The sequence below is a fragment of the Peromyscus californicus genome, unplaced genomic scaffold (genome assembly GCF_007827085.1).
Source record: "Peromyscus californicus insignis strain IS unplaced genomic scaffold, ASM782708v3 Scaffold_15__1_contigs__length_86483966, whole genome shotgun sequence".
Taxonomy (NCBI): Eukaryota; Metazoa; Chordata; class Mammalia; order Rodentia; family Cricetidae; genus Peromyscus; species Peromyscus californicus.
The window spans coordinates 41,157,894-41,183,216 of NW_026294447.1; the positions used below are offsets into that span (position 1 = coordinate 41,157,894).

Sequence of the window (25,323 nt, forward strand, 5' to 3'; positions counted from 1 at the left end):
ATGGATTCAACAATGTCAAGCTTCAGCTATCAAAGTCTGAAAGCAAAGAGATACGCTGCAGTATTTGTAATGGGAGACAGAGGAGAGGAAGAGCTGATATGATAGGAGAAGACTTGAGGTCAAGTTTACTTAGTGAGCCTGGCTAGCTACTCACATACATCTAGCTTAGACTTTGAGTTCTTAAGATAAAGCAGCATGGTGTTCAAAGTCTACTAGGAAACTGCCTACAAGCTGTCCTGAGTTTGAGACTAGCCTGGACTACAGAGTCTCAGAAAGTAGAGCAAAGCTAAACAAAACAACAAACCCAACCAAAAAACTCCCCAAACTCTTACCTAAGGAGTGAACAAAAACCAAGGCAGACATAAGGGAATCGTCTCTACTACTAGGACCATTTTCCTTTTTTCTGAATAGAACACAGCAATTTCACCTCTCTAAAGTTATACTGGGATAATGCTTCCCCAGGCAAAATCAATCATTCACATATTCCTCTGGGAAGCACTTTATTAAGTATTAGAGTACAGAATTTTATTAGAGGACTTATTTACTTCCTGAGGGTTTTATTAGTAGTCCACCCCGCTGCCCTGCACTGTAGCTCCTACTAGACGATTTAATATGGCCCCTGTCATGTAAGACAGTAAGTCCAAGAACTGACAGCTGCTATTACTGCTGACGCCCGCCCTTCCTCTGAAAGGCTAGAGGCATCCCTCCTTTGTTTTTAGTTTAAACAAAAGACACATCTTAAGAAACTAATTTTAAAAATACTTTCAGTGGGAGAAACAAATGTTTCAAATGGTTGCATCAGGTAGATGCCACTCATCCCGTAGCTGAAGGGGATGTAAGTTAACCATCCTGCTCAGTCAGCAGCTCCAAGTGTGCCCAGGGCTGTGTGATGAAAGGGGAATCTGACAAGTACAGAAGCCATGTGTGACTGGCATGTAAAGGGGCATGGATCAACCCAGATTTATTTTTTCATAGGGCTCTAACTCACTGGTTCTCAACCTGTGGGTCACAACCCCTTTTGAGGGGGGGTCAAATGACCCTTTCACAGGGGTCGCGTATCAGACATTCTGCATGTCAGATATTTATATTATGATTCAGAACAGTAGGAAAATTACAGTTATGAAGTAGCAACAAGAATAATTTTATGGTTGGGGGGGGGTCACCACAACATGAAGAAATGTACTAAAGGGCCACAGCATTAGGAAGGTTGAGAACCAATGTTCTAACCTGTTTACCACATTCCTCTTTCTATCAAGTATATGAATAATAAAAGTCATCACTTGCTTCTAAAATAAAGGAGTTCTATGATCGTGGAAAGCTGGAATATTTCAGGTCCAATGTCAAGGTTATCCTTAGTCCCTACACAACCCTTTCTCATTCACTTATGTCTGACATGACATCCTTTCCACTGTCAGATAAACCTCTGGCATGCATAAGCTTAGCAGACCATTAGCTTCCACCAACTCAAAAGCTACAAATGTCATCAGATAACATCTAAACCTTTAATAGATTCTTCATTTTAACTCCCCTAACCCGATATCCTCATATTACCATCATTTGGTTAAAAAAAAAATGCACTGATTTGTGGTTTTCTTTTGTGACTATAAAACTTTATGTGGCTGCTTCTACGCTGGAATAACAAATGCTTCCAGGCCATGGTCACTCATACCTGGCTCAGAATAAACCTTCTCACTCTCTTTGGAGGGAGAGTAATGTTTTGGGTCAACAGCAACAAAATCTTTTCCATAAAAGCTGGGGGAGCAGCTGGGTCAGTGGTAGCACATGCCTTTAATCTCAGCACTCGGGAGGCAGAGGCAGGCGGATCTCTGTGAGTTCAAGGTCAGCCTTGTCTACAGAGCGAGATCCAGGACGGGCACCCTGTCTCGAAAAACCAAAAAAAAAAAAAAAAAAAAAAAAAAAAAAGTTGGGGTCTGTTGGAAGCCACTGCCCATGATTCCTTAATCCCCCACTAGGGGACGGGTCCTCTCCTGTCTTCCCCAGAGCAACAAAGAAGCAGAAATACCTTTGTATCACCCAGCAACTTGCTTTCTCTGAACTTGTGTGTGCCAGCGGAATAGATCAAGATGTTGGTTATTATACTGAATTATTATTTGTGTATTTTTTATATGACATAAAACAGCTGGACAGTATGCAAATGTAAAGAAAAAACCCAATCATCTTTGCCTCCCACTTCAAAAAAATTCTTTTTCTTCAGTTAATGAGGCTTTGCAGAAATTTTGAGCTTTTCCTTTATATTTGCAAACATGAAAAAAAAATGGCTCCCCTGCCCCACACATGTTCATGTGACTCACTTGTTCGTAAAAATGTGCTTTATGCTCAACACCTGTTTTCCTCTTGGGAGTCTACACTTATAGGCCAAGGTGAATAAGTGGCTGGTTCCCAGTCAAAACACCAGACACTAGGTCTCTCCTGAGCTTCCCCGCTGGCAGTGCTTCATGGGCTACCCCAGTGTGCTCTGGGTATGGCAGCTGGAGGTGCCAAGTGAGTCCTAGATGGAAATGGGGCCCTGAGAATGTAGGCAAAACGGGTTTTCAGTTCCTTCTCCCCACAGCAAATACCATATGGAGTAAAAATGACTAGACCCCCCAAACTCTGGCCCAACTGCCAGGAGAAAAGACTCAGCCTCCAGTTCAAATAGCTGAGACACACTGGCTAAATCCACATGCGCACACTGGCTGGCTTTTGTTTCACCTTTTCTATGACTTGCAACATTGTTGAGGTGTTGACAGATTGAGAATTTCTCTCTTTCCAGTTTTGGCCAAAACTGTAAATAAATTACATTTTGTGTTTATACATTATGTCTGTCAGCCTGTCTCGCCAGTTCATTTTTAGGGGTGTGTGTGTGTGACATGTGCACGTGAGCACAGTGCCTTAGGAGACCAGGAGAGAGCTGGAATTACAAGCAGTTGTGAGCTGCCTGACATGTTGGTCAGGCTGTCTGCAAGAGCAGCATCTGCTGGAACTGCCCAGCTAGGCGCAGGCTGGGCTCTGGGGATGCAGACACTCCTTGTGTCTAGTTTCCTCTACTTGGCCACATGCACCCTTTCCCTACACTGACTTTGCTTTGAGTCTTTCTGTTGTAGAAGTGCTGGCCATGTGTTTGGACTCCTTCTAGCTTGGGTCCCTCGAACTGGGATTTACTAGAACTGCCAGGACTCCCTGAAATGTGCCAAAAGTACCGCTAGGGAAGAGGAGGGAAGGGCAGGGCACGACAAGCCAGCTGCACAGGGAGGTGGGTTACAGGGCCATACGAGGTAGCAACTGAGGGTCTGTGTACATGAGAGGAAAGCGACCCGTGGGAGCTGAAAACAAGGGGTTTAACTCTAGGATTCCCTGCCTGCTATGGCTTTTACTGGCTACAGAAAGGGAAAATTAAGAGTAGCTTAGTTGATATGAATAGTTTTGTTTTTTGATCTGACCTCCGATGGGCCTTAACTTCTCTAGGCTAGACCAAAGATGTTAGAGTTTACATTGTTTTCTCCTCTAAAAGAGTGTATGCATGTGTGTATAGGGTAGGGTATGGGATTAAATCAGGTCCTAGGGCTGAAGAAAATGGCAGATAAGCCAGAGAGGACAAAAGGGCTCCAGGTAATGTTCAGTCTGGGTGCTATCATTGCCGCGGCAGCCTTCCTTCCCGTACTCAGGCCAGCTGGGTTCTCTCTGGCTGTTTTGAGGAAACACAGCAAATGCTGAATTAGCGGGGGTATGACTAGACAGCAGTGGGGGGGGGGGGATGGAAGAAGGATTTTTAGTGGCGCTTCATTTTGTGGTTAGACATCTTGGATATATGGTAAAAGTTCATACAAAAATATTAAGTACTTATGACTTTAAAAATGCTAGAGGTATCACCGTGGTCAAGAGAAACTGAAGAAAGAATATGTTACTGAGACGCAGCTTCCTTGGTTTTTCCCAGCAGCATGGGCTGGAATTTAAACTGTGAGACTGGAAATATGACAAGTCTCATGAGATGATGTTTTCTGTTATGGAAGATGTGGATTGGTCTGTTTAAGGGGGAAACAAAAAGAAAAAGAGTGGTCTATAGACAGAGATATTGTTTAGGAGTTTAAAAATCAGGTTTTGTTTGCTAATTCACTCTCGTGAAAGCTGAAGTCTGATTGGTTCCTTCCTTCCTTCCTTCCTTCCTTCCTTCCTTCCTCCCTCCCTCATTCCCTTCCTTTTCTGCCTCCCTGCCTGTCTCCCTCCCTCCCTCCTTTTTGTTTTGGTGACCAGGATCTCACTATGTAGATCAGGCCTGCCTCTGCCCCAGAGTGCTTGGATTAAAGGCATGTGTCACCAGAGCTGGCCAAAGTCTGATTTCTTAGAGGCGGATGATTTTCCAATTTGACTGTATTCTGAGTAGGTCTGTTAAGATGCTAAAGATTGACTAGACAAAAAGGGCTCAGGAAAACCTGGCTTATTCAACTCTCTGGCCCTGAAGCACCTTGCTTCTGATGCTGCTAACATCTGGCCTTTTTTGAGCCCTGAGTATACAATTGCCTGGACTTGATTCTGAGCCAAAAGCCAATACTGCCCAGGATAGGCTTTCAGCCCCAGTGGGAACTTTGCCCCATTCAAAGCAGGAATGAGCTCAGTGAACAGCCCCGAGGCTCCTGCAGACTCACACATTTAGGACACTGCTCAGGCACTCCACAGCTGTGAAAAAGCCCCATTTTGGGGGGTTGGCTGGCCTGAATGGCCACACTCACATGCTTACTGGGAAGGGTTCATTTGGTGCTGGGACCCCTGAAATCCAGCTGCTGACTGGCTGTCCACTTCAGGTACAGCCAGCTCTGTGAACTTGTGATTACTGCCCAAAGCTACAAGTCTGGAGAAGGCACATTGCAGAGACCATGTTCCTCTGCTCACTCTGGGCAGGTCCACCTGATTCCTGCTGAGCAAGTCTCCCTGCTGCTGATCCTTGTGCTTCTTTCCCTGTGCCACAATGGACTGATGACCCACTTCCTGTTCCCCACAGCTCAGGGAGATCTGAGGAATTACAACTCTCCTCTGAACGGACTGATAAATGAAGAATGATCAAGGTGAAAGTGTAAGGGAATACATGAATTTATTTTCAGTGTTTGAAAAGTCAGGACTTTGTTGTGTTCAGTTTCTGAGCACTCTGTCTTCCTGGTGCAGTTACACAAAAATGTTTTTCTGTGGCACTGTTCTGTGCCTCTTCCATATAATCTCTCTAGACAAATGCTATAGATGAAACTAGGGAATGGCTGAAAAAATGTGTACTTACGATTTCTGAATGGAATTACTGATTTTCTAACAACTGAGCACAATAAACTGAAACTCCCATGGAGGAGGCAAGAGGGAGCAGAGGGCATTCATGATCTCTAGAATCTATTTCCAGAAGCTGCTACTGCGTCCTAAAGACAGGCTAGTTATGAGAAGGTGGTGGGTGACCAAGCTTTCACTTCCCCCCCACACACAGAAATCCTCCAGGCCCTTTCTCAGACTCCTGGGTAAATGACTGGGTTATGGACAGCACAACCACGTGAAACCTCCTAGCAAGTCCTCTGAAGGCAAGGACCAGGCTAGGGAGACTAAGACGAGTCACCGCAGTAGAAGGTCACATCACACCACTCAATGTGCATCCTGCTTGAACAGTGCACTGTCGGTTCTTTGTTCCCATGCTGTCACGTGTACCACATGGGATGGAACGTTCCATAACACGACCTCAGCCCCGGAAGGTTGTTGGGTCTACTTCAGCTTACAAGACATAGTAAAACTGTGTCTGAATTGATGCTCTGGGGCAGGTTAAAAATCAAAAATGTTAAGATAGAAACTTAAGGAGGAAGCCACCTGGCTTTCCAACAGATCTATTACAACTAATAGGATTTGCTGTAATTCACAGGACTCCTAGAGGGCAAAGCAGCAGTCTGGCCTCAGTATTCCTGGGTCTTACTGATAACACCTCATATCTACAGATGCCTTTAGCCAATGACCATAGAGGTAAAGAACTAGCTGAAAAGAATTAATGTATCAGCCTAAATTCCATCCTTGAAAAGGTCTGCTGACAAGGGCTGCCCTTAGCTGGCATGTACAAAATCACTGATTTCTGATGAGATCCCGCCATCCCGCCTCTTCAGAGTGGCTCACTCAGACGATACAAACAGTATGATTCATACCGAACACTCGCATTCTCTCCGCATGTCCACAACTTTGGTACGTGCCAGGCACACAGCTGCCACCTTGCCCAGCTCCAATAAAAAACGTCAGGTACTGTGTCTGCCCCAGCGTTCGGTACCAGTACTCTAATGTTCGCTATGTGTTACTGTAACTTATAGTCACACTTGGGGTGACATCCCTGGGAGAGGACTCTTGAAGCTCCCCCAGGCTTCACTTCATGTACTTCTTCCATGCTGATTATGCTTTGCATTTTAAAATTAAAATGAATTAATTGGGGGAGAGGCATGTGCCTGCCACAGTGTGTGTGTGCGTGCGTGCGTGCGTGTGTGTGTGTGTGTGTGTGTGTGTGTGTGTGTTTGTGTGTGTGTGTGTTTGTATAAAATTAGTTTATTAAAGTATAGCTATGAATACAACTACATGCTAAGTCCTTAGATTCTTCTTAGTGAATTACTAACCTGGGGGCTGTGGTCTTGCTAACACAGTAGGAAACGTTTAAGGAGAGGTAGGAAGGTAAGTGTGGCTGGGGTCATGTGGGAGAAGGGGAGTAGCAGAAGAGGAAGCTGGAGGGAGGCAAAATCTACAGTAAAGGTGAGAAGCCTGATTCTAAGATGACAGGAACCCAGGAGAGTGAGCAGAAAGTTGGCTCCGCCTTCCTGCCTGCTGTCAAGGACTGACTTTAGAGGAAAGAGCGAAAGTCTGAGCCAGAAGGGAGGCTCTTGGTGGTGCAGAAACTGCTGTACAAAGAATAGCTGAAGGAAGAGCAGCAATTTGGAACTGGGTTTGTTCAAGGGGATGGAGAGGGCATTTTAAGCTGTGAGGGTAACCTGTGGAAATGCCCAGGACACAAACTGCATAGCATGCTTGGGGAACTTTCGGGAAAGGATGTTCTAGGAAGGGTGAGAGTGCAGAGGAGCTCATGCCTGATTCTGTGAATCATGCTAAGAAGTGTGTGCTTCACTGCAGAAGGCGGATGGGAGGTAGTAGCTGTAAATAAGGATGCAGGGTCCAATCTGAATTTTAGAAGATTAATACAGCAGCAATGTGAACCAAAAGCTAACAGAGGGAGCAATTTAGAAGGGACTGTCACAGGATCTAATTCTAATGTAGCTGAATGGAACACACAAAGCCATGCAAACTCATGCAATGTAGATTACATATTAAATATGCATGCATAAGTGGTGTATTATGAATAAATAAAAAATCAATCCAAATCATTACTGAAAACTAAAACAAGTTGAATGGGTGAATGTAATGTTTATAAAGTTGTAATTTTTTGTGGGTGATTGTACCAACATGACAGATAGTTAAAACACTATCTCAAATCCTTAGTAAATACATTCTGGAGACAGAAAGAATCAGAAACCCCCTATTTGTTGTGTCTTTTCACTGGCCTGAGAGAGAGAGAGACTTGATCAGAATCCCTTATAAACATGCTAGTGACAGACTGGCCATCAGGTATGTTAAAGGTACAGAAAAGATCACAATACATTTTAGCAGGATGGACTTGGTCTGTCTAGACTGCTCATTTACACAAGCCTCAGATATATGCAGACACCACTTTCTAGAGCAGTGGCTCTCAATCTTCCTAATGTACAGTTCCTCATGTTGTGGTGGTACCCAACTATAAAATTATTTCCATTGCTACTTCATAACTGTAATGAATTTGCTACTGTTATGAATCAAAATGCAAATATCTGACATGAGGATATCTGAGATGTGACTCCTGTGAAAGGGTCGTTTGACCCCCCAAATGGGTTGTGACCCACAGATTGAGAACTGCTATCCTAGAGGATATCTTAAATTTTATGATTATCAGAGCACAAAATGGAGCTATCTAATCAACATGGCTCTCTTCTGTGGAAGTGACACTCCACAGTGTCCCTTGGAGGCCTTGTACACTATGACCTGGCTAGAGCCCATTCTGGATGGAGGTAAAAAAGGAGCTGCAGGGAGCTCTGCTGGTCACGGCCTTTGCTTCCTTTTCTGTGTTTCTTTGAAATTATGCACCATGTTTGGCAATGGATAAGAGCTCTGATTCTTTGAAGTTCAATTTGTCAGTCAAACTCTTTTCATTACCTCATCTGTAGTACTTAATTAGCACTGGAAGTATTAGCATAAACACTAAATTTCCTAAACTTATCTATTGAAAAGGCCTATGAAAAGGCTCAATGGCAGTGTGAATTGTTGGTATCTAGGCAGGGTCTAACTCATGGAAATGTATCCAGGTTTTCTGGAGAAATGGCTGAGGTTAACCTTTAGGTTAGAAAATATACTGAGTTTGAGACATATTATTCTGCCTAAAAAAAGTTATGAAATGTCACCAGAACCCAGTACAAAGGACAAAGGCATAAACTAAAGATATTCCCAATGGACAAAAAGAAGGTACTTTGAGCAACAAGAATGGCTGTGTAGAGTGAACTGGGATAACTACAGATCATGGGTATTTTAAAAGTCTATTTGTTCATCCTCCAGGTTTCTTTACCTGTAGTTCCTAGAATCTGAGCTTCCCTTGGGACTGAGAATTCCCTACTATATACCAATGTGAGTAGGAGCCAGGGTGCCAAGTTACCAAACTAGGGAACTAACCATGCAATCGGAGGGCTGAAGCCTCAGCCACTGCATCAGGGGAGAAGGTAATGAAGCTTCCACACATATCCCAAAAAACTAAGTTCCAAAAGGGTCTCAGCAGCTGAAAGGATGGAGGTCCCTGGAGGGTGGTGTACCCAGAGGGGCAGAGAAGCTTTGCTTCTCCTCTACCTCAATTTACACATTTCCTGTCTGGCTGTTCATCTCCATCTTTAATATACTTTGTAATATACTTTATAACAAATGGGTAAACACAAGTCTATTCCCAAGTTTTGTGAGCTGCTCTAACAGATTAACTGAACCTAAGGATGATGTCATGGGGACTCTGGCTTACAGAGACTGTCAGAAGCACAGGCAATTGGCATGTGAGCGGGGCAGGTGGCAGTCCTGTGGGACTGAGCCCTTGACCTGGGGGATCTGATTCTATCTCCAGGTAGAGTGATGGAACTGAGGTAAAGAACAGGATACCAGGCAGCATCACGTGTAACATCCACTGCAGAACTACTTGCTTGCTGTGTGGGGAAATACTGACCAACTGGCGAGTATACGAAAATTGCCTGCATTTGTTTCTTTTCTCTGTATTCTTACCCGTGCTCAAAAAGAAAGCAAGTATATGTACAGACTTCACACTGTACATATACACCTGGTGAAAAGCTTGTCAGAATACTCCAGGATACTGTCAACCATTATTTTTAGTTGAAGGATTAGGCACTTTCAGTTTTTAAGAAATGATTTTTCTATTAATGAGTATGACAGAGTTTTAAGTGGGATCAATTCCTGGCAGTAAATAGTAAAATGGCAGCCTATGGCCGAGTGGATACCAAGCCAAATTTCAAAAGGACAGGCATTCAACACACACTGTTTTCAGATCAGCTATGAATGTAAAGCTGTGAGGCCGGTGCAGGTCAGAAGAAGATTAGGGTTTAGTTTCAATGGGAGAAGGTCAAGACCTAAATCAAATTACCCAGGAAGATTGAAAAGTTAAGGATGATGGAAAGGGCGGTAACAATCCTAACACAATTCTGCAACCACACTGAAAAGTCTGTCTTTCCTTCTTTTTGTCCCACCTTCATATGTAATTTTAATTTTCTTCCTCAGAGGACTTTACATGCTAGTATACAAAAACACCAAGATATTAATAGGAAATATATGCAATTTTATCTATGAATTCAGGTCATGTGACATCAAACTTGCACAATGAATATCTGATTTGCTAAAACCTTGAAAATCCTGTAAAAGTATACTTAGGATTTTCTATGTGGTCAACAGTCAGCAAGCCCAGCTTTCGTTAGCCTTTGTCCAGGTTCCCTAGTTTGAAACTTTCAATTGTCTCTTTCCAACATCAAGCAAAATCAAACAAAGTGTCAAGGGTACCTGGCTTCTGGACTCTCTTTGCTTCTTCATAGCTCTTGCTGCTTGGATTTGGAGAGTCTACAAAGCTGATTTCTTCAGTGACACTGACTTCCTCCTCGGTCTTAGAGCCCTCTTCCTCATCCTGAAGAGGGGACTCCACTTCTGCTTCCTCAGAATCAACAAATATCTGGCCAGCAACCACTTTGCCTGTGGTGGTGTGGTCCTTCCCCGACTCATCTTCTGGCAAAGAACTCTGAGAATATAAAATGGATTTGTTACTCATCATCTGGACCAAGACTCCCCCCAAGCCAATCTGTCCACTGCTTTGACAAGTGTCTACAAGTGTCTCCTTCAGCTCCTTGACATGCCAAGCTGCACCTGACTTATAGGCTCTGATGTGCTTATCACAGTCAGGGCTGCACCACCTGACTAGCTTTCAATTTCGACTCAACTGTTACTTCCCCATAAGCTGTCTTTAATCCTGAAAGTCTGGATTACATCCTTGTTTACATCCTACTTTATACTTGTCCCTGGTAACTCTGTATTACGACTTGCCCTTGGTAACTCTGTATTACGACTTCCTGTTTTTATCTCTATTCCATCTAGAGATCAGTGTTCAAAACTAGTGGACCTCCTTGGATATGTGAGAATCAGCTATACTTATGCAACCCACGAGGATGCATTTCCTGATTTGATTTTAAAAATTACAAGGTGATATGGTGATGCACACTCTTAATCCCAGCACTTGGGAGGCAGAGGCATGGATCTCTGTAAGTTCAAAGCCAATCTGGTCCACATAGTGAGTTCCAGGCCAGTTGAGACTCTATATTAAGACCTTCTCTCTCTCTCTCACAAACACACACAAAAGTGGGCAAGGTGGTGCATACCTGAAATGCAGGTCACCTTCAGCTACATAGTAAGTTTGAGGCCAGCCTGAGCTACACGAGACTTTAGGGAGGAAAAAAAGGGAGTAAAATCAATCTTTCTTTGGGCACTAAAAATGCTGTGTTAAAGCTCTTTTTTTGTGAATGCCCACCATCCACACAGCATATTCAAATTTAAGTTGAAAGTGACCCTAACAGCCAGCACTCCTTAGGGAAATTCTTATTATTCTTATATAGGTCAAAGATTTTTTTTAAACCAAGAGAGAATTAATACTGGTATCATCTTATCTTCTTTAATTGAATTTTGTTACTCAGAATTAGTATGTCCTTCCTAAGGTGTATAACTTCTGCCTTTAATTTGTGCAGTGCAAATCTTAGTACCTACCTTGGAATCTATGGATTCATCCTGGTTACTTTCATCATCTGCAAAGAAATTTTAAGACAAATTATCTTTTTTGTTGGGAACTATAAATGTTAGAAAGCACACAAAAGATACCATGTGCCCCTACCCAAGAGTCCAAGTATTTCAGGAATTCTATGTGAAAAACTTGGAGGAAGGACAAATACACAACAGATAATAACCAATCACTGGGTAAATAAACCTAGATTATTTATTTATTCATTCATTCATTCATTTAGGTTCTTTGAGACAGGGTTTCTTTGTGTAGCCCTGGCTGTCCTGGAACTAGCTCTGTAGACCAGGCTGGCCTCAAACCTGGTCTACAGAGATCCACCTGCCTCTGCTTCCCGAGTGCTGGGATTAAAGGCCTGTGTCATTACCACCTGGCTAAAAATTGATTATATTCAAAGATTTCACAAAAGATTAAGGAGAAAATTTCCCCTTCGTTTTCCACAAAGGAAAACCAGAAGGCCCCCTTCTCACTCCCCTAAACCAGCCTCTTCTTCAGACGCCATCTCAATTTATAAAAATGAAATTCTAATTTCACACCCCAGGTTTTTAGCCACTCTATTTCTCTGCTGAGGATCTGGAGTTACTGCAGGTTATTTTAATTCAGAGTAAGACTTTGTTGTTTCACTAATACAACTATTATTATTCAGTGGGGTTAAAACATATTTAGGAATATATATTTAATATTTGTGGTCTACTTTGCTAAAGAGATAACCAGATACAGGCAGATGTAGCACTGAACTATCATGTGTTACTAGTATTAGAGTATTTATTAAATCAATAGTTTCTGTATGTCTATGTGTCTGGGTAAGTGTATGTCATATATATGTGGGTGTTACAGAGGCCAGAAGAGGGCTGGGGCGTACAGATAGCTATGGGCTATCTGCAAGGGTGCTTGGCACTGAACTCAGGTCCTCAGCCCCACGAAATCAACGACTTCTTAAAAGGTGTGTGTGTACTCTGTGTGAGAACCTGAGTGCATGTGTGTGTAGAGATGGCTCAGTGGTTAAGAGCACTGGCTATTCTTGTAAAGGACTCAGGTTTGGTTCCCAACATCACATAGTGGCTCACAGCAGACTGTGATTCCAGTTCCTGGTGAGTCTGATACTCTTTTCTGGCCTCCATGGGCACCAGGAAAGCACATACAAAAACACTCAAACACAGAAAAATAAAAATAAACCTAGAGAAAAAAGAAGTCAATAGCTTATGTTTAAAAAAAAAAAAATGATTCCAGGCATTATTTACAGCTTGCTTCTGAATGCACACAGGTAGCTTGGTTTTCTCAGAAAACAGTTTTTCGATCATCCTTTCCATGATTCTCGGCTATTTCCACTAGTCTTGGGGCTATTTACAGTGCTCGCTAGAGAAACAGAAACAACTCAATGCCAGCAGGTGCAAGTGTCTGACCTCCATAGTCACTGCCAAAGTAAAGACAAACAGCCACACGATCTCCCGTTTCCTTCTGCTTTAACTCTGAACGGGTCATCACTATTCCCTTGTCCATCAACTATATGAGAAATTCACAGTGAAATTCTATAAAAGCACTTTTTACTGGATAATGTGGCATTATTTTTGTTTCAGATGGTTATACCATAAGGGTTTGAACTTTATACAGCTTATTTTGCAGTATTTGTTCTGCATATCTCAGAAAAGTAAGTCTTCCAGTGAAGTTTTGCCACATACATGTTTCTAATTAAAAAAAAATAAAGCATAGCTACTATTTAGATTCACTTGCTTTAAGAGGACCTGCGAAATGTTTTCCTTTTGCAGGTTGGAGGTAATGGTGGTGGGATGGCATGCCTTAGTCCCACAGTGCCCATGACACTTTGGTAGTGGTCCATGAATTCACAATCAGCCTCCCTCCTAGCTTTTGAAGATCTAAATGGTTCAAATATTATCCTCAGTAAATCTCTTGCTAAGGGAAGGAAATCCATATCTATTATGTATCAGTGTTGTATGTATAAACGTAATTTGCTAATCACAAATACCAACTATTCAGTACACGAAGATCAGTCCCCAGCTGTGCACACCTGTCCATGATATGTCCCCATACGCTGGGCCTCTGGACTAGCTGCAAGTGCAAATCACTAAGTCGGTCACAGAGACAGCTGGTAAGTAAATAATATAGATAACTTATGAATAAATAATAAATGACACACATCTGAAACACAGAAAACAGTGAGGCACTGGAGGAGCAAAACATGTTGCTGAACTCCAGGAGAAAGGATCTGTGACATCAGGGTGGTTTCAAGTGAATTGCATCATTCTTTCTTTCACAAACCAGGAGCAGATACGAAGATGACTTGGTCAACAAAACAGTTCTTTCTCGGTTACTAAACAGGAAAAGCTACTCCAAACAGTAGCTTTAAGGATAAGCTAAAGCTATTTTCTCTTACCAGCTGATATTTACACATAACAGCTTTAAAAAGGTTGCTAGTTAGTGACTCAAAGGACTTCTGAATGTAGCTTTCAAGTAAAATCAAAGACACTGGCATTGTGCATAAAAAGGAAGGGCACAGGAATGCTTGAATCAGGCATTACATTTTATCAGCTCCAGAAACAAAGCAAGAAAAAAAAACGCAAAAGGATTCAGTGAGGAGTTCCATACGTCTCATTCATCAGTATCACATCTAAGATGTAACTGTCAAACTACTTTAACTAACTGGACATCTGCCTTGAAGAAAGGCCCATTTTCCTTTTTGTTATACTGGCTTATAAGACTGCACACAACCAGGGATATCCTGTCAAGGAAACGTGACCGTACATATTCATTTACTATGTGTCATGTATATTAAACACACTAGTCCACCTCCAAACATAAAGAGCAGTGAGTTTAGAGAAAAGGGAACAGCCATCCTGCTTCTGCTTTGCTCGACACGGGTGCAGATCCTAGGAAATTCCGGATCCTAAGTCACCCCAAATCTAAGGTCTGGAAAGTTGAGGCCTGGCTTCCCCAATACTTACTTGGACACACACGGCTCAATATGAAAAGCTTGCTCAGCCTCTACTATCTTAGTCTGTCAAAAGGGAATACCACCATGTGTCTGTTGACTCACAACAATGTTGTGAGGAACAACTCGACCAGTGAGATGAAGCGTTCTCAGCAGCCTCGGAGCTCTCTCTGAACTTCTCGGTTACTACAGCTTACACCTGGCAGCGGAGCTAATGTGAAGACTGTAACACTCATTCTCCTGATCCCTCTCAGTCTCTCATCACCCTGCCTTGGATTGAACCCAGGCCACCCCAATGGCACTACCAATAAGGCAAACTCCCAGCTCCAACAAGGCCTGTATTTCTAAGTGAGAAAAATGAACACCCTTTCACTGTTGAGAAAATTAAGAGAAGTACCTTTTTTACCCTCCTCTCAATTTATTCATTTACAAGAAAAAGAAAGCATTTCTAATATAAGAACCATGCTTTACTCGTCTCTAAGCCAACGTATTTGATGATATTTACTAACAGTGATGGAATGAGGGTCAGCTTTATTGGCTAATCAACGCCTATGTTGCATGGTTGTAAGTTCAACCTGCCCTGGGTAACATTAATAAACAAAAAAATGACCACAAAAATCGGATTTTCAGTGAGAGCAAAGCTTTGAATCTAAATTTCAAAAGAGGCAAAAATCCTATGTAAATAAGCAACTGAATGCATGGCATGGAGAACTGAAAAGTCCAAGTCTTTGAATTATAAAGCTTTATATTAAATGATATTTGAACTTCATGTGAGTGGAGTAGAGCTATCTTTTGATATACACTGATGTCTTGTTCCAGGACACCTCAGGGTGTCCTAACCCTAGAAGTCCCTTATATAAACAGAACAAAATTGCAGATAGCCTCCATCCCTTCCTACAAGGTAAATGTTAAACAGTTATTATATTGCTTAGGAAATAAGGATTGGAATAAAAGTCCACACAGGTACACTATACAACAATTTAACTTGAAAAGTTGGCTGAATCCGCTAACATGGAACTTGTGGATTAGCAGGGTCCACTGGCTTTCTCTCTCTCATCAGGCATTTTTACACTGTAGGTCTGGCTAAGTTTTTGCCTAAGTTTTGAGAGAGAAATGCATGGCTGTCACTGTGATAGAAATCAGAGTAGACATTTCTTAAACTCCGTACTCCATTCTATCAACACAACCCTAAGATGTAAACAACTTGAGTGCGAAGTACTTTAGAATAACTCTCAACCAGTTATTGTCCCCAGTGCCAAGAGCTCAAAGTACACACAACACAGTCGACGGAGATGAAGGAAAAACTGTTAAGTTTGAACATTCTTTAAACTCTGCAAATGGGATTTCAGAGGGATATATGTCATATTGTTTAATCACTGAAACCTTCAAACTTCAGTGTGAAGAATCACAGAGCTTGTTCATATAAAGGTATGTGGTGTATTCTAGACTTGAAACTGTATTATTAAGAAAATCCCAAGGGGAATTCACTTGCAGGAGGTCTACAGTTCATCAGGGTCTTTATCTAAAACACACAGCAGTTCCGCTTCATACTTCTTTTGAACAACTGGGAACATTTCTGCAAGAGTCGAGTATTATATAGTCTTCAAGGAGTTGACAATCAACAAAAACTGTCACCTCAAATGGAGCAGAATTGGCCTCAAGCACAATGTTGGCAGTAAAGTGATTACCATATGCTTACCACTTTTGAAATGGTATCTAAAACACGACAGGCAGGATTTTGGTTTAACTCTCTGACTTTTAGAAGTAGGATGGTGTTATGGCTTTCATTTACAACCAGGACAGAGAATTTGGGAATTCAAATCACCATCTGGGAAAATTTCTGTTGTTAAAAACAACAACAGCAAAAAAGGTTGACATTTATATTTTGCAGTGTTCCAGAAAAAAAAAAAGTAAAGCCACCCAACAGCTGTCTTGTTGAATGAAACTGATTAAAATCTCAAAGTCTTTCTGTAGTCAGTTTATGAGCACTTAAAACATCCTAAGTGTGTTTAAAATAAACATGTCTAAGATAGCAAGTTTTCTGATGTTGGCAGATCAAAACATTAAAAAAGAAAATACTTTGCAAAGAAGTAGTATATGCCATCCAGTTGAAAAATCAATTAACAACCACACGGATTTTCGTATCCAAAGACAAAGGCTAAACTATTTTCCATTCATCTTGGCTGAATCAAGCCCCTCTCAAAAATCATAAAATCACTATCTACAAACTCAGAAACACCGTGGCAGAGGTCACATTTCCCGAGGAAGGTTTATTTAAAGGGGAGGGGGGCGAGAGTGACTACATTTATATCAGAAGTTTTTCTTTTAAAAACCAGACTAACAGACCAGGTGTTGAGCAATCCCTCCACGCCACTGTCAACATCCTAGTCCCGATGAACCCTGCTCTGCACAAAGTGACAGCTCCAGGTGTGTCAACTGCAAACCTCAGCGTGTCCCAGAGCCTGTGCACACATCGCCTACGTGAAGACTGAAGAATCCCGGTGGGTCTAAGCCAGCTGTCGGGAATCCCTCCCCACCAGTTAATTCCTCATTCGTCAGAAGTCACCTAAAGTTTGCTGCGTGGGAGACGTGTGGGCAGGGTGACCAGCCCTTCTTTACGTCCAGCTTCCTAAGCACCCTCTTTGGCCCAGGGTAACCGAAGCCCGAAGCAAGAGCGAGTGGCAGTGTCAGGGCGAACTGTGACCAGAGATCGCGGAGCCCCACGGCCCTGTCTCCACCGCGGTCGGGGGGCGGTGGCTCGGGGCCTGCTTCCCGAGGCCCGATACTGACCGGAGGATGCGGCCGCCGAGCCCAGGAGCACCGCGCAGAGCAGCAGCGTCAGCCCGACGCGGACCTGCATCCTGTTCTCCGAGGTCGAGAGCCGTCGCGGTCGCCGCGACCAACTCAGCCGCTGCCGCCTCACCTCACCGCCGCCTCGCCACCGCCTCGCAGCCGCTCTTCCTGCTCAGGTTCCTTTTTTGCCCCTTCCCAGGCCTCCCTGGCCCAGCGCGCAGCCAATCGCCAGCCGCCGCTCCGGCCCCCTTGTCCAATGGCCGTGCTCGCTCCGCCCCATTTGTGGACACGCCCCCTATGTCATCCTTTAGCCAATCATTGTGCACGGTTCTCACACCGGCTTTCCCGGTTGGACCACGGCCTCACCGACATGGCCCCAGCTAATTGGTAGCGCCTGAATCAGCGCGTTAGGTAAGGGACTCAGATAAAATGGCCCTCCTCACCCGGGACTACAACTCCCACAATACATTTCACTAGAGTCTCTTGGCCGATGCTCTTGGGAGATGTAGTCCAGAATAACCCAAGCGTACCAGCAGCAGGTGGCTGAGAAAGTGAGGAGGAATTGGGTTAGATACTCAAGGAATGGATGGATTCACGGCTCTCTTTTGCATTTGAACCAGAACAAGTATCATGGAACAGATATCGCACGGTTAAGAAATGGTAAAGGTTGCTATGCATTTCTTTGTCATTATTTTGAGAATTTGTATTGGACATGACGTGAGCACTGATAAATATGCAACAGCTACATTAACATTTTAAGTACTTTTAAAATTTAGTTGAAAAACACAGGTCTTTTTTTTTTTTTTTTTTTTTTTTTAAAGCTTGGGTAAAACAATACCTGTAGTTTACAGAGGCCGCTCATGTTTTCCCTAATAAAACAAAAGGAAAGAAATTTCCCCCAGTGAAGATTAGTTCAACTCCTGTGTTCATTTTTGCTTCCAGATCCACTAGCCACTTGGTGAATGTGCCCACAGCTCTGGAAAACCTCTTCAAACACTTGTCCTCATTCTTCTCTAGGGAAGTATTGCAATGTTCTCTTCTTCCTTGGCCAGAGATGGCATTAGACGATTGTGTGGAGATAGAGGTGAGAGCCAAGGCATTTCAGACATGGAGCTAGTTATGTAGTAAGTAGTGATACAGGGCATGATTCCTTTGAGTTGCAGGGCAGCATCTTGGTACTCTTGCAATCTTCTTAATCAAATTGGGTCGTTCTGCTGAGATTTATTTCCCAGCACTGACATACAGTTGATTCTAAGGCCAGGAACATCTGGGGTTTGGGGAAAGTCCTCTCTGTCTCAGTGTCTTGACGTCTTTGAAAGTTGTTTTCTATCTTCTTTGACAGTCTTTATTTTTAGGGAGATGCTAAAAAATTAGCTGCTGTTCATTTGCATCAGAGGGGATGAGGAAAAGAAATCTTACAAATTTTCCTCTAGGCTTGTGCACATGTGGTGTGTGTGTGTGTGTGTGTGTGTGTGTGTGTGTGTGTGTGTGTGTGTGTGTACATGTGTATTTGTGTGTGTGCAAAGTGGAGAGGACAGGTTGATGTCAGGTATCTTTTTCAATTTCTTCACTTTAGTTTATGAGACAGGGTCTATCACTCAGTACAGAGCTTGTAGATTCAGCTGGACTAGTTTAACTAGAAGTCCCAAGGACCATCCTGTCTCCTCCTCTAGTAATGTGATTACAGGTTCATGATGTTGTGCTTGCTTTTTAAAAACATGGGTTCTGCAGGATGGAGCTAAGGTCCTCCATATTAGGTCTCAGGGTGTCCATATATTCAGAAATTAGCTCAAGCTGAACTATAAGAAGACTTCTGATGGTTAGACAAAAGCCAGCATTCTTCAGGGACTTGTGAAAAATGGTTTTCATCTGCCAAAAAGAGTCATTTTGCTCACCTCTGGCAGAGGAACATATGGCTCTCCATTGACATGTACCTGTGGCTGCATATCAAAGCCCAAGTCAGCCTCCAGGCTCCCTCAGTCCCTGTTCTCAAGTACTTGTTATGTATTTCAAAGCCCCAATGCCGATCTCCTCCCTCCGTCTACTCACCTTCCTTAGAACCGCTGCTCTCTAATATTCCTGCGATTACTGTCTCTCACTTCTCTCACTATTCTCTCACTATGCTATTTCGTGCTATCCCCACTATTGTCCCGTCCCACCCCACCATCACTTCCCTAGTCCTGGCCATGTTAGCCTGCTTTCCTTTTTCTCTGCTCTGGACTCTTCCAGATGCCTCTGCTGTTTTCCCTCTCACATATGCAATAAAAACCTTAAGATATCATGGAGTGGTCACGTTGGCAGTTTCGAATCTTAGATGGTCTTTTAATAAAAAACCCAGAGCCAGATATCAGGGCGAAAGCTGAAAGATCAGAGAAGCGGACAGCCAGCCACTCGTTCTTACCTCTACAAAGTCCTTAGCCTAAAGAGAGAGTTCCTGTTTCCTCACGCCTTATATACCTTTCTCTGCCCTGCCATGTTACTTCCTGGGATTAAAGGGGTGTGTGCTTCCCAAGCAGAGGCACGAGATCTCAAGTGCTGGGATTAAAGGTGTGTGCCACCACTGCCTGACCTGTGTCTAATCTAGTGGCTGGCTCTGGCCTCTGATCCTCAGGCAAGTGTGTTAGGATACCCAATATATCAGCACAGTTTCTTTACTCATGATGCTTGTACGCTCATGCTTGTACAGCAAGCACTTTACCAACTGTAAATATTCAACTCAACACAAGAAAGGATAAGGTGGGAAGTGGGAACTTCAGCTAAGAAGCTTCAAGCTTCTTAGATTGAACTACAGGAAACCCTGTGGGGCCATTTTCTTCATTAATGACTGATGTGAGTGGGTCCAGGCCACTGTGAGCAGTGCCATCCCTGGGCAGGTGGTCCTGGTTTGTATAAACAAAGCAGGCTAAGCAAGCCATGGAGAGCAAGCTAGGAAGCAGCCTTCCTCCATAGTCTCTGCTTCAGTTCCTGCCTCCAGGTTCCTGCCTAGGCCTCCTTCATGTAGACTCTCACTAGTTAAGATAAATAAACCCTTTCCTTCCCAAGTAGGCTTTGGTTATGGTTTTTTTTTTTTATCACAGTAATAGAAAGCAAACTAAGACACAGTCTGAGTCATCTCTCCCTCAACAAGGTTTCATACTCTAGCCCAGGCTGGCCTGAAATTCACTATGTAGCCCAGGCTGGCCTTGAACTTATGTCAGTCTTCTTACCATACTGTGATTATAGGTATTGGCTGCCATGTTCAGCCCCATGTTCTTCTTTTTCTTTTTTTTTATTGCCTCCTTATCTTCATTTCTGCCATCAACAGTATTCCCTCAGAGTTCCACTGTGTGGGATGGCTATGTCAACTTGACACAAGGTAAAGCCATCTGAGAGAAGGGGACCTCAATTAAGAAAGTGCCTCCATAACATTGGGTTGTAGGCAAGCCTGTAAGGCATTTTCTTAATTAGTGATTGATGGGGGAGGGACCATTGTGGGTGGTGCCATTCTTAGACTGGTGGTCCTGGGTTTTGTAAGAAAGCAGGCTGAACAAGCCAGTAAGTTGTACCCTTCCATACCCTCCATAACAGCTCCTGCCTCCAGGTTCCGGATTTGAGTTCTTTCTTTGATGAACAGTGATATGGAAGTGTAAGCCAGAAAAACCCTTTTCTTCCCAACTTTCTTTTTGGTCACGGTGTTTTATTTCAGCAACAGAAACCCTAACTAAGACATCCACTGTTTTGAAATCAGAGACTAGAATATGGTCTATTTTCCTACCTTTTTATCATACCTATTATCAAGTCTCATCCTTTTGAACCATGTGATTGTTTTTTAAATTTACTTTTATTTTTAATTGACTTATCAAGCAACAGGTTCCCTTATGGCACTTAATTATTTTTATATTGGATGAATACTTGACATTACTTTATATTATTGTATTACTCACAGTATGACATTACTCACCCTTTTTTCTTTCTCAGTAGGAACTCCCTTATTGGCCTCACTTTCTCTTCCCTGGAGATGCACCTGAGTCCTAGTAACTCTACTTACCAGTGCCAGTCTCCCTCCACTCTTACCTAAGTCACATGCAGTGACTGCTTGAAATGTTTATCAGCCTCTATTTTAATAGAACACAGAGCACTTAGGTTTTTCTTTACTTACATAAAATACGAATCTGTGTTCAAAGTTCTCTTTGGGGGAAGAAACGTCTGCCTAGCACACAGGAAATGGTGGTTATCTGATGACTAGGACTAGGGAGGGGCGGGGCTCACTGTTTAGTAAAGGTCCAACCTTTTCTTTTCTCATTTACCGTTTTTTCCTGAGTACTTCATGCAGTTAGAGCCCCGGCTAGCGGCTGCGCAGATAGAGTTCTACTTCTTACCTGCCTGGCATGTTTCTACATTAATACAATCTTCTGTTCTTTTTGGGTCCCTTTACCTTTGGGACCTTCCTTTGACATGTCCTTTGCCTGGAGCTTGGGATCCTTCCCGATTTGGCTTACATTTCTTTGCGGCTGAGACTTTCACGACCAGCCCTGTCCTCTTTACTCTTTATTTCTGGAAATAGCTCTCAGATGTTTTCAGTCTGGCCGTTTAAATGGATTTAAACTTGCTAAGGTCATGAATCATTTATATGATTTCTTGTATGGGTACCGCCGTCAACTAAGGCTAGATAATTGTTGATTGATAAATGTACTTTTCTGGTCTGGTGGACAGTTCCCACATTCAGGGAGAAAGCATGTTCTATATTGTGGCGTGTTTAACAGATGTTACTGTTTCTTACTGATGGTTTGCCAGGGGTGGGAATTCATTTTAGCCTCCTGATTTGGAAAGGTCTTGAGTTGGTAGAGCTTTTACAATTAGCCAGCAATCAGTAACTGACCTGTTTTGAAAACAATAACAGGACCTTGACTTTCTGGGGAAACTTGACATTTTCAAAGTCGGGTCAGGACTGTGGGAAAATCAGATTTATTTGGTCAGCCTGCTGCCTTGAGTGATGTTTAGTTTTGGGGTGGGGGCTGGGGGAAGAAATTCTGTGAATTCTCAGGGGCCCTATCCAGTCTGAGCACAAGCTCCTTCGGGTTCCCTGCCAGCACCCCAGTTAAGGTTATGTACTCACTCTGCTTGCATGTGATATGATTTGTCAGTCCCCAGTATTTGTTCAGCTGTCTCTATTCTGTCTGTCTCCCATTACATTTCTAAGTCCCTGTCATAGATTGCCAAATTGTAGAAAACCTGTTTGCTCTTTACTGCAATACAGCACAGAGCCCGAGAGAGGGCGATAGGGAGTGCTTAAATGTGCATAACCCCCTGAAAGGGCTTCAGTACATCAACCCAGCTTACTTTTCACCTGAGTATGGTGGGGGAGCTCCTAGATTCATCCTGAGAGTGGAGTGGCTGTCATCAGCTCTCAGAGCGTTATATCCTTTCCTATGCTAAGGAATCGGTTTGAGCTGGTAATATACACAGGTTGCTAGCATTTGTATTGTGATGTCTGCCAAGGAAGGATTAAGGAGAGAGAAACAGGATATTTTCTCAGAGCTTAGAGAACAATGGGCTTTCTTTGATGTAGTTGAGGCAAATTAAAGTCATTTCTCTTGTGTTTGTTTTGCATGCGTAAATAAAATGTAAATCCTTTAACTAGTAGCCAGATACAAGGACATATCATGGTTTTCATTTACATTCTGGACTATTAACTTGAATGAACAATGGCTTTTCACCTCATTATATCCCTCATAACTTCGGGACAGCATCTGGAAGGTGTGTCATAAGTAATCCAAATAAATAACCTTCAGATGTTTGTGCCACATTCTGTGATTACAGCTCAAGGACATCAGGTTCTAAGTGTAGGTCATAGATTGTGGAGGTGTGGTTTTACCAGTTCCAAACTTTGAAGCTGACAGACAGGGAGAGGGCGGCAGACCCTCAGGCTGTGCACCAAGCTCCATCCTGAAGGAATGTTTACTTTGTGGGATGTTTTCTCACTGGGTATTATTAGTCTTATCAGATAAAGGAAAAGGCCAGGATGCTTTTATATCCAGAATAACTGGATAGGCATCTTTGGGTTTAATCTTCATGTAGATGTGTTAATTCCTAGTTCTAAGAGAGACTTGGTCAAAACTAGAAGTAAAAAATGGATTTGGTGATATTATGAAGAGACAGAAAACTTGGAGTCCCCATTAAATTCAGATACATAACCCTGGAGTAAATGGCAATATGTTTAAATAGTGAACTTTGCGTTTAGAACATTATATTCATATGGAAATTCCTTTCTTCCTTCCTCCTTCCTTTACTTCCCGATTCTCTTCCATCCCTGTCATACACAGGGTCCATTTTTGCAGGTTCTTGTTCTTGGAGAGACAATGATCTGTAAATGCATATGGGAATGCAAGAGTGATTTACTGGAGTTAGGGAGAGAAAACAAGAGGGTGGGCAAGCTAGGAGTGCCTGCCACTGCTGGGTCAAGGGAGGCAGGAAGAAGAGTGAGGAGGAAAGTGATGTGTTCTGAGAAGTCAGCAAGCAGGCAGATTCAGCAGTGGAGGTGTGTGTGTGTGTGTGTGTGTGTGTGTGTGTGTGTGTGTGTGTGTGTGTATGTGTGTATGTGTATGTGTGTGTGTGTGTGTGTGTGTGTGTGTGTGTGTGTGTGTGTGTGTGTGAAGCTGCCCTGGGTGCTTGTGTGCACGCACGGGCACCTCTGTAGGTTGGGGGGTGCTTTAGAAAGAGCAGAGTGAGTGCTTTGGACTTAGGGGCCAGCAGGCTTAGGATTTCAGTGGGGGCCAGGAGAAAGGAGATGGAAAGAGAAGGGAGAAGCTTTCTGAGCTAGGACTCAGAGTTGGCAGGCTCTGCAGGGAGAGCCTGCACACAACTGCAGAGTGGGTTCTTCTGTGTTATATAAGCACATATGTATCTTGTTAAAGGGACACTTATTTCTCCTGTTTCTTTATGTTGTCTTTACATATATTCTATTTCACCTTCTGTCTTTGGACTGGTTTTCTTTAGGTTGCAAAACAGTATTTTCTCCTTGACATAGGAGGTTCCCATTTAATCTGAATTACATCAAAAGGGTGTTATTGACCATATGATATATAAAGGGGGCTACTGACTATCAACCATTTTATTAGTCACATGTCCTAAATGGTGCTGAGGTGACAGGTGCCCTGTCTTCCTGTCTAAGCTCTCCTCTTACTTCCACAATGCCCACTGTCAGTGTCCTTTAACCAAAGGCCACCAAGAACACATCTGCAGTTGAACAAATTGTCTTTATTATTTATTGCAATGTGGGAGGACATACAGCATAGGGTGTCTTGATGACTTTTCTATTGCTGTGAAGAGACATCATGATCAAGGCAGCTTATAAAAGAAAGCATTGAACTGGAGACTTTAATCTTACAGTTTCAGAGGATGAATCCATGGCTGTCATGGTGGGGAGCATGGCAGCAGGCAAGGTGCTGGAGAAGTAGCTGAGAGCTTACATCTGATCTGCAAGTATGAGGGAGAGAAAGGAGAGAGAGAGAGAGAACGAGAGGGAGGGGGAATGGGGGAGAGGGGAAGGGAGAGAGGGGGAGAGCTATTTGGGAATGACATGTGTTTTTGAAATCTTGAAGCCGAGCCCCAGTGACACACCTCTTTCAACAAGGCTACACCTCCTAATTCTTTCCAAACAGTGCCACCAATTGCATTTAAATACGTGGGCCTATAGAGCCCATTATCACTCAAACTACCACATAGGGTGTCTTAACAGGAAGGAATCAGAAGGACTCTATTATAGAATTTGGACTTTGGGTAGGTGATTTGTGGAAGGCCTATGGGAGATAGGCTTGTTTTCGGTTGAGTGTGAGAAGTACTTCTGCTTTCTATGAGATGGTAGAAGTGAATCAATAAAGTCTAAGGGAGGGAGAGTAAAAGGATAATGCTTTAATTGGTAAAAGATAACACTCCACCATTCTGGCTGAAGAGAGGCAGCATTGGCACATTGTGGGTGACAATGGGACTGTTCTGCTTGAGTTTAGAATTATGAGATGGCCTTCCTTTGTCTAATCACACTCTGGTGTCAGAGTTCCCTGTTGTTATGTGACACTATTCCTGAGGAGGTGTGAACAAATGTCCATTCATTCCAGATAAAGAATCAATGATAGAACAAAGTCAGGATACTACCAAATTCCAGCTTGGCAAACTAATTAATTTATTGGGGTTGCTGAAAGAAGTAGAGATG

At 43.0% G+C, this 25,323-nt stretch overlaps 1 protein-coding gene across 2 annotated transcripts in view; it reads right to left on the reverse strand.

Moving 5' to 3' along the window:
- The window catches only part of Sel1l (SEL1L adaptor subunit of ERAD E3 ubiquitin ligase), a 46,391-nt gene extending 29,063 nt beyond the window's left edge, over window positions 1-17,328 (reverse strand). Inside the window, exons 1-3 of one of the 2 annotated variants that reach the window (XM_052738701.1) lie at window positions 17,133-17,328; window positions 11,368-11,405; window positions 10,120-10,351 (exon numbers count right to left, since the gene is read on the reverse strand). In XM_052738701.1, the coding sequence (XP_052594661.1) occupies window positions 10,120-10,351; window positions 11,368-11,405; window positions 17,133-17,202 (340 nt within the window). In that variant the 5' untranslated portion in view covers window positions 17,203-17,328. The remainder of the gene's footprint in view (window positions 1-10,119; window positions 10,352-11,367; window positions 11,406-17,132) is intronic. The other variant, XM_052738700.1, reaches the window with a different exon arrangement.
- Between the last annotated feature and the right edge of the window lie 7,995 nt (window positions 17,329-25,323).